Source organism: Nestor notabilis, unplaced genomic scaffold (assembly GCF_000696875.1).
Source record: "Nestor notabilis isolate BGI_N333 unplaced genomic scaffold, ASM69687v1 scaffold3287, whole genome shotgun sequence".
Classification (NCBI taxonomy): domain Eukaryota; kingdom Metazoa; phylum Chordata; class Aves; order Psittaciformes; family Psittacidae; genus Nestor; species Nestor notabilis.
Window position 1 is genome coordinate 3,350 of NW_009937659.1, and position 9,448 is coordinate 12,797.

A 9,448-nucleotide genomic window follows, 5' to 3' on the forward strand; every position below is an offset into this window, starting at 1 on the left:
TGCCTTTAGTCTGACTATTCCTGCTTCTTCCATTTAGTGGCAGTTGCTTGAAGAAATACACTGAAGTGGCAGGTTGTCACATGGAACAAAATCAAGGCATGTCTTAATAGTCCAACTTTGTGTGTGTGATTTTTATGCCTAGAGTAGTATTACTTGAGCTTGTTTGTACTTCACAAGTACATGAAAAAGGATGCATTGCTTCAAAGAGTAAAATGTTATTGCTTATGCATGTTTGGATGTGTTCAGTAGAATTTGGTGAACCAACTTCTAAAAGATGCATCCTTTTTACAACTTGGTTCAAATTTGTATTAGCTTAGTTGGGAGTAAGCTCAGTGAAACCTTACTGGGAATTAGGCATGTGGAACACCTTGATTTTTCTCTCCCAGGCTATGTAAATGCTCTACTTTTAAGGCCCCTGGACTTAACATAGGGCTGATGCAAGTGTAGTGGAATGGGATAGGCAGTGGGTGAAACCACAGATTTTAATACCTGAAAGTGTCTCCAAACTTGATCCAAACTCATGTTACAAAGTGAGTCTTCACATGTTGGCAGCCTGCATTTCATGGCAGAACTGTTGTAGTACTTTGCCTTGGACAGAGGTGTTTTGCTTTCAAAAGTGAAGGTCTTTGTGTCTTTTTTTTTTTTTTTTTTTTGTTTAAATTGTGAAGGAACAGAAAAATAGTGTGTGAAAGGTACTCTATGTGCCTTGCTTCAACAGTGGTATAGGACACCCCACAGAGGCTTTGATTTTCCCACCCTATTATTTCCTTTATGGTAGTGATGTATTTATAGTAAAAATTAGATTCCATGTTGCTTCTTCCTGGGGTTTCTAAAACTGAAGTCATAGGCACATGTAATTCAGGATTTACTTTTTGTTTAGTTCCATGTCTTTTCATCTTTACTTTTGCTTACCCAAAGGCACTGGATTGACTATTTAGATAGTATTCTTCCTGTCCTGACTGAAGTAGTTGCAGTCTCTATTAACAAAGAAAGAACCTTGAAGACCCGACTCACCAAACCCTTTTTCCTTCCCAGAAATACACTGCCATTGGACTACTGGGCAAAGCTACTGATACATTAGATGCTACAGGAAAAGTAACTGAAGAAAAACCTTATGGTAAGCAAAAATTTATCTCTATACTTGATGTGATTTGAAGGCTTAAATGGTCTCTACCATAGAAAAGCGGAAGAGATGTTTGGCACTCTGTGAATTAAGTTTAAATGTGAAATCAAACTAGGATTATTTCATCTTCAACTTCAGTGCTCATATAATTCAGAGCAGCTTCATGCAATTATGTCCAGTGCAAGTGTTCATTTTTTCTGGAAAGAAACAAACCAGGCATTAGATTAGGAGGGAGAAAATAGAATTGGGCAGGACTGTGTCATTTGAAATCTTTGAGAGGCTGACAAATGACGTGCTGTGTCCAGTAAAATTTTCCTTTTTCAGCATGTAGTCCCATGAGTGTTCTTTTAGTAACACCCTTCAAGGCCAGTGGGGGAATAAAGTACTTGTATCTGCCCTTTAGGATGCCCCTTTATCTGTAGACTACTCAATGTAAAATGAGGATGGCATAAACTACTCTCTGCATATATGTACACCTACCAAATCTTGCTCTTGCTTGCAGTCTGTGTCCTAGCAACTTCAAGAGATGAACTTTTCTGACCCACAAAGCACAGTGCTAGAGTTGAAGGCTTCATAACTAATCCTGACTGGCTTTGTTGGTGTGGACAATTCCACAATACCCAGGGCATCTCAGAAACAACACAGAACTAATCAGGGACACAACAAATGTATTTACTATTAATTCTTTCACAACCTGGAGAAAAAAAGGGAAAAAAAGTAAGTGGTTGCTTAGCAACTCTCCAGGTCCCACATTGTTTGTGGTAGCTGGTAATAGGTACATGAAGTAAATTAGCTTGTTTTAATAGCATGCTGGAAAAGGTGGCCTGGATTCCCCCTCTTGCCCCCAACCCCCTTTCTTATGCAGTTTGTCTCTGTACTTGAGGCAGGTGAGAGGGCAAGTTCAGGAGGGGTTAAACCTAAGGAGCTCTCTTCAGTACATCCTTTCATTGTGACTAACTGTAATAAACAGCAGCTTTCCTTCTAAACTGCTGTCTAGGGATACTTGGAGGACTAAAATGTGACACTTTCGTATAGTGAATATAGCAGGCAGCTTTCTGCAGGCACTTTCCTTTTGTGGTCCACTGGAGTCATTCAGGAAGAGTTTTATATATCTTGCAAGCTGGTTTAGTGCCTTTTCTGTACACTGAGGCCCAATCCTGGATGCTGTTGGCACTGCCAGATTTACGTTCCCTAGCAGATCATAGAATCCCAGCCTGGTTTGCGTTGGAAGGGACCTCAAAGCTTATCCAGTTCCAACCCCTGCCACGGGCAGGGACACCTTCCACTAGAGCAGGTTGCTCCAAGCCCCTGTGTCCAACCTGCCCTTGAACACTGCCAGGGATGGGGCAGCCACAGCTTCTCTGGGCACCCTGTGCCAACGCCTCAGCACCCTCACAGGGAAGAGCTTCTGCCTAAGAGCTCATCTCAATCTCCCCTCTGTCAGTTTAAAGCCATTCCCCCTTGTCTGTCACTAAATGCCCGTGTAAAAAGTCCCTCTCCAGAGCAATTGTATTGTCTTGGGTTTCATTTCTCTCTTTCTCTTGACTTCCATTTGTTCTTATTATATTTAACTTTTATATCACTTACTAAACTGTTCTTATCTCAAGCCACAGATTGTACCTTTTTTCCAGTTCTCCCCATCCCACCGGGCTGTGTGTGGTGTGAGTGAGCACTTAGTTGCTGGCCCATGAGTCCAAACTGGTGCCTGGGACAGATACGCAGTTTAGACATAGTGAAACTGTTTGTGACAAGATTGCTAGAACATTCTTTCTGACTGAGACCTGGATGAAAGCTCCACCAGCTTGTGTGTTATTCTAGGAGAGGGCAAGAATCCAATACAGTCCATTAACAGAAAGGCAGTGCATGATAAAAAAAAATAGAAAAGGACATGGGTTTAGGTTTTCAGTATGTAATACTGGCCAGCTTGTGCCACAGTGTATTGCAGGACATAAATATGATTTATTCTAGATCTTAGCAAACTCATCTGTAAATATTTACTTTGATAACACACCACCCAACTTTGTTTGTAAATGGCTTAATCCATCATTCCTCACATGGTGCTTTGGTTTTTTTCCTGAGATAGAGCTTGCCTGTAGCATGAGTGATTACCTCAGAGGCTTGATGTAACCCCTCAAGCAGGGAAATACGAGATCAGAGCAGGAACTGAACTCGGATATCTCATTAAATGCCCTAACCACAAATGCAGTTCATGGGGTGAAAACTGAAAGAGAACCCCAAGTGGCACTTACACTTAGATCTTAAATACTCAAATCGTAGCCTGAAGCAACCTGGGGCTCACAAGGAGGCTGATGGGATCACCAGCATAGAGCTGGGTCATGCTAACTTTTTGCCATGTAGTTCTGTTGTGATATGTTGCTAAACCAGAATAATACAATCAGAAGATTGAAATAACCATGTAAGAAGCTCCTCAGAAGATCCAGACTTACTATACAACTGATTTTGTTGTTCCTACCCCATATTCTGATGTGCGTTGGTCTCTCCCAGCATCCCTGACTGACTTGGGTGCCTGCAACCTTGCTGTTAATGACACTTCTTGAGGGAGCAGCTGGGGCCTAGGCACAGCATCTGCTCCTGACACTGCAAAGTGTGCTTTGCAAAAGTGAGGTACCACATTGCCATCTTCCAATGCTGCTGTGCAAAGAAACCTCTTCTTTTTTACTTACAGCATGACGTACATCTCTTCTGTAAGGTTTGCAAGTAAAGGTCTGTTCCAAAACAATGAAGGCTCAGTAAATTTGGCTGGGTTTTGTTCCAGGATGCTGTTGGCTTAGTAGGGTGACACTATTTGAATATAACTTACAAGTAACAGGACTAGTCAAGTCCTAGAGAGTAGAAATGCCCTCAAGAGTGTTACGATTACAGATCTGACGTTTGTATTGTATAAACAAATTAGGGATGGACATCATATCTATTGAACAGCATTTCAAAGGACCAATGCAGTCACCTGCATGGGTTACAACCTAATAAAAGTGGGACAGGTGTGTATGTGGACTCTTAAAAGAGAGTAGGTTGCCTAAAGCAGCTATCTTTCTTTTACAGGATTTCTTCAGTGAAATTGCCTAACTTAATATGTAACAATACCGTGGTGTGCAGTTGCAGGTTAGTTGTCTGAGACAGACATTTGGGGTGTTGTTCCAGATGCAGTCTGTTTCTTCACTGGCAAATACCCCCACAATGCTTTTGTTCTCTAATAATCCGTTGTATTTTTCACTGCAATTAGGTACTTCTAAAGAGAAGTTGCCAAGGTTAGATGAGCATTTTGGTCTTTCTTCTCCTTTAATGAAAATCAGAATTGGGCAGATTTTGTTGTTTTTGCATAGGTCACCAAAAAAAAAAGAATTTGAAGGCCCAAGAGAGAGAAATTGTGAAAGAAAACGGTGTGTATTGGGATTTCTGCCCTTCTGAATGTGTCCAGACTGTCTTAATCACCTTGGACAGTTTGTTCCACTCTTTTTGTGATAATTCACACTCCTACCTACATTCTGTTTTTTAGCTCTTTGGTGTTTTTCACCCAATCTAAATTCAGATGAGATCAACTCTTCTTTGTAGCTGTTTGCAGAACATGATTGATGCCGTTAATGCCATATGAATAATCAGTGCTAACATACTTACTGTCTTCTTTCTACAGACCAGATAACAAAAGGAGATCTTGAAAATGTGCTACAGAAGTTCACAGGGGACATAATGCAGGTTCCCCCACTGTAAGTCCACCTGGAGCCTCTGGCTTTTTTGGGTAAATATAAAGTAGTGAAGCAGTCTTCAACAGCTTTGCAGGGCTTGATGATTTCTGTTGTGTCTTCCAGTTAGAAAGCAAAGCTCCAAGTCTTAAATGTTAGTTGTGGGTAAGGGCAGGCATCTGTGTAGAATGCCTTAAATAACTATGAATTAGTTTTCTGAATGAGTGATTAGTGACTGAGTTTCTGTAGCTTAGCAAATTTCTTCTAGTCAGGTGAGCCATAGCAGCTGGCAGCGTGCAAGCACTTAGCTTGTGACAGATGGCTTTTATGGTGGTTTAAACTAACATGCTTTCCTTTGCATTTACAATGGGTCAGTTGCTGTGGTTCCAGTGTGAGTCCTGTAAGGGCTGTAATTCAGTAGGTGTTCTGCTTCATGTGACCTGTTGCAAATTATCCTTTGCTAATCTGAGCAAGTTCTTCAGAGATTTTTCTAGGGTCATCTTTCTGTCAAGACCAAAGTTGGAGCTTGGGATAAAATTTCATGTAATCAGTGAAATTTTTTGTTGTTGTTGTTGTTCTGTAGTGGTCTCCTAAACATTTTGGAGCAAGGCTACGTAACTTGGGAGTTGCTGTTCAGGGAAGACCCTGTTGTGAAACGAGCAAAGGTGCAAGGCAGAATTACAGGAGTTGTCTAAGCAGTTCCTCGTGCTCAGCTCAGCTTAACACTGAAACAGAGCACGCCCTGCACACTTCTGAGAGACAGTATGTTAGAGACAGCTGCAAGAGTTGTACCCCTTCTACAAACCCTTTGTTTTCATAAACTACGAGTTGAGTGATGAAACACCTTTAAGTCTGTACAGCAAGAGGTGAATACAGGACCATCTCGTGTTTTTCAGTTTATATAGCTACAGGGAAATGGGATTGTTCTGTGTGTAAGAGATTCCAGAAGCACTTGCTAGGGTTTTTGGGAAGTTATTTTTTGTGAGCACTTGGAGAGGATTAGAAGGGTAAAATATGTGCTACTGTAGTAGAATATTAACAGGATCTGGAGAATGGGAAGCTTGTTCTATTACAACCGTATGACACACATTTTCATGGTCTATCTGATCAGCTATTCTGCTTTGAAGAAGGATGGAGAAAGGCTATCAACTCTGATGAAGAGAGGAGAAGCAGTTGAAGCAAAGCCTGCTCGGCCAGTAAGAGTGTACAGCCTCTCTCTCCAACAGTTCCAGCCACCACTGTTCACACTGGGTAAAGGCCAAAGATTATTACATAGAGTGATGCCCCCAGCTTTTTAGTGTTTGTTTACACTCAGAAAGGGACTAAGAGAGTGAAATGGGTTTCATTTTGCTCAGCTATTTAATTTGGTGTGAGCCCATGTGTGGAGTCTTTTGCTTTCCAGCAAAGGCACCGTATTTTGGGTTTAAGTTAAGCTGATTATATGTAATCTTTCTGTGAGGAAAATTCTGAGAGGCTGGTCAGGGATTATTTGCATCTGTCCATGATTTTGCAACCTCCAGCTCATCCCTCCTTTCTCAGGTCTGCTTACTTCAGTTTGCCCATTCTTTTACAGATGCCCAGACGTGCTGGCATCTCTCCCAGGGCACAGCTATGACCAGTATCAGTTACTGTCAGGCCTCTTTCTTGGTTGGAAGAGGCAGAATCTTATCCTTCCTTCTGTCATACATGAAGAACTTTGGGTAGTACATTAAGCAGCACATTAATAAATAAACCAAAAAGACTGTTGTAAATGTTTGATGCTGCTTTAAGGTCAAGATAATATCTTGCACTTTTCAGCTACTGGTTGATCCATAGTCCTCTGATGGACCAGATGTTAAATGATGAGCAGGTATGAGTGACAGCACTCGGTGCTGTGTTACTTCAGCCCTCACTTTATGGTTGGGTGACTAGCCGCAGATCTCTGACAGGGAGAAGGGGAAGGCAGAGAGAGCAGGGAAAGTTAAAGGTGAATTTAAAATTTTATTGGAGCTGCCTGTGTGTTGTATCTTAAAAGAACTGAGAGTTTAAGCTATACTTGAAATAACTTGATTTCACCATTAGAAACATAAAACAACCTTCTGAACCTTTTAAAATAAATAGGAGGGAAGCATTGGTTGACATACCACAGCAAGTACTTAATTTCTAGCGAGGTAGTTCGGTTGCCATTGTATTTGCTTTCCCTCCTGTCTAGCTTAGCAATCTCACCCACACATATGTTACAGGATGAATAATTGATGTTGCATCCTATAAATATTTTATCACTGGGTTGTTTGCTTAGTGCATTTTTACATTTATGTGGGGGCATGGTTTCTATGTAAAGTAGATTTCACATTGCACTGGCAATTTACCATGTCACTGTTCACATTCCAGATGTTGAATGTGGCGGTGGCTTTTATGTCAGGAGCCTGGTCAGTGACATTGGCAAAGGTAGGCATAAAAAAATCCCATGAAGGAAACATTTAAGGAATGAATGTGTCTGTTTATGGAAGCATTTTGTCATTTTGTGTATCTCCAGTAACTAGACCCATGTGTTATTTTGCAGAATTGTAGTGCTATCACTTGTTTTTATATACAAAGGTATTTTCCTTGGGAATGAAAGCTAAATAATTGCCAGAGGACCCTGGGGGCTGGGAGATAAAAATGGAGTAAGCAATAGCACTGAGCAAGATAATACAAGGCAGGGTGGGGATTTTTTCTTTTCCTTCTCCATATGTTAAAGCTAACTCAGATTAAGGATGAGAAGAAGAAAGATACTGTCTTTTTAAACATTATTCATCACATTTTGAAAACAGATTGCACAGAACATTACCATGCACATAATAAACCCTATCTGCTGGAAAGACTCTACATTTGGGGTGATTTTTCTAGTGTTTTCTTTCTCCTTTGCTTAGACTATGAATGGTTTTGCTTTCCTACAGGGTTATTTGTCTTGTGCTCTATATCAAATTGCATGATGGAGAACAGATAATCCATTTCAGGGATTTTTTTAAATGATACATTTGCAGATCAGAAAGCAAGTGATGTGGGATAACCCTTTGAATTTCAATGTTGTTGTTTGTGCTTCGGCAAGTCGAAGATTCTGTTATTGCTTTCTGAGCATACTGGCTTATGTTCAGTTTTTTAATGACAAACCAAGATAAAGTCTGTCCTCAGCTGGTTTCTTTTCAAAAATGTAAAAAGCAATATAAATCTTCGTGCATCAGGAGGAATGGGAGAGAATATTTTAGTGTGTCTGTGCACTTACAAGTCAACTCTGGTTGCTGTTACGTTTTGTAGCTCCTCATTATGTAATTGTGTCCTCCTGGTGTTTATTTCACATAGCAAAGCATTTGTTGATATTTTTTATTTTTCCTTATCTTAGTTTATGTTACCCTGATAGGCAACACAGGATGAAGATGTCAAAAATCCTTCTTGAAGGCAGGAAGTGCTAAAGCCTCAAAGGCTGTGGAAAAAGAGTACATGGTCTTCCAAGTCACTTGTGAATGCAGGATGTTCTGCTTACATAATTATTTCATCTCTCTTCATTCTGACTTAAATCTGGAAAACCTTTTGACAACTTTCTGTCAGATTTTGAACTCTGCTACACTGGAGAGCTATGGAAATCAAAGGAGTTCCTTGGCTCAAATTTAAGAAGATAGAAAAGAGTGCAAAATCTTCATGAACTTCCTTCTCAAACAAAGCAGAATAATGTAGAAGGCTGCATGTAAAAATATGTTTTAACTGAGTTGCAGATAGTTAAACTTCAACCATGCACTTCTAAATCCTCTTTTCTCCTTTACCGTAGAACTCTCTACCTGTGCCACTATGCAAGAGCTGACCCGAACCAAACACGGGCCATTTACGCTGGAGGAGCATGCCCTTCATGAAGACAAATGGACAATTGATGAAATTGCACGATCCTTAGAGCACTGCACATCTCTTCTCCCAGGAGAGCCATCTCATAAAAAATTGAAGACAGAGCATCCTGGTGAAACTGCTGTGAGCTGTGAAGATAAGTGATAAGTTAGGTCAAGGAAAAAGACTGAATGATTGAGACATTTTAAGATTGGATTGGGATTGTCTTGCCTCCTGTGTATATCTACAAGTCTGTACTGGGAGGGTGACAAATTGCAGTGCAAGAAAAATGGTTCTTTTGTTTTCTGGGCTGAGAACATGCACTGAAAATATCCAGCACTTGCTGTTTCCTCATCTGTTTATTTCCTTCTTGCATACTGTAAATGGATCTGCCACTGATGTCAAATCTTCATAAAGTTTTAAAGAACTCATAGGGTGAAATATACCTGTTGTTGCCACTTCCTCAATAAAACATAAACATTAAGGTTTGATAAATGTGCTCCCAAAAAATTATCTTTTTCTTTCTTTGTAGCTGGTATTCAAATCCTGAAATACCATGGTGACAAGACTGTCAGAGCCTGAAGGTGCAAGAATGTGGCGTGGTAATTTGCTTTCTTGAAATCCATGGATCCATTGGATCTGTCCATTTTACTGGAGTTTTTCCTATGCAGATTGTTCTTTCAGTAAAATGTTATCCAGACTGCATTAAATGCTAGTATTTTACGTTGCCTGAGCTGTCAGTGTAAGTAAAGAGTTTCAAGTGTAAAGAAGCCCTGAAGATAACTGTTTGATA

At 40.4% G+C, this 9,448-nt stretch overlaps 1 protein-coding gene across 1 annotated transcript; it reads left to right on the forward strand.

Moving 5' to 3' along the window:
• Positions 1-1,035: 1,035 nt before the first annotated feature.
• TRUB1 (TruB pseudouridine (psi) synthase family member 1) lies at positions 1,036-9,133 on the forward strand (the record flags this gene model as incomplete). Its single annotated transcript, XM_010018911.1, has 5 exons — positions 1,036-1,117; positions 4,773-4,845; positions 5,933-6,072; positions 7,192-7,248; positions 8,606-9,133. Coding segments are annotated over 5 exons (567 nt in total), but the record flags the coding sequence as incomplete, so codon positions are not given.
• Between the last annotated feature and the right edge of the window lie 315 nt (positions 9,134-9,448).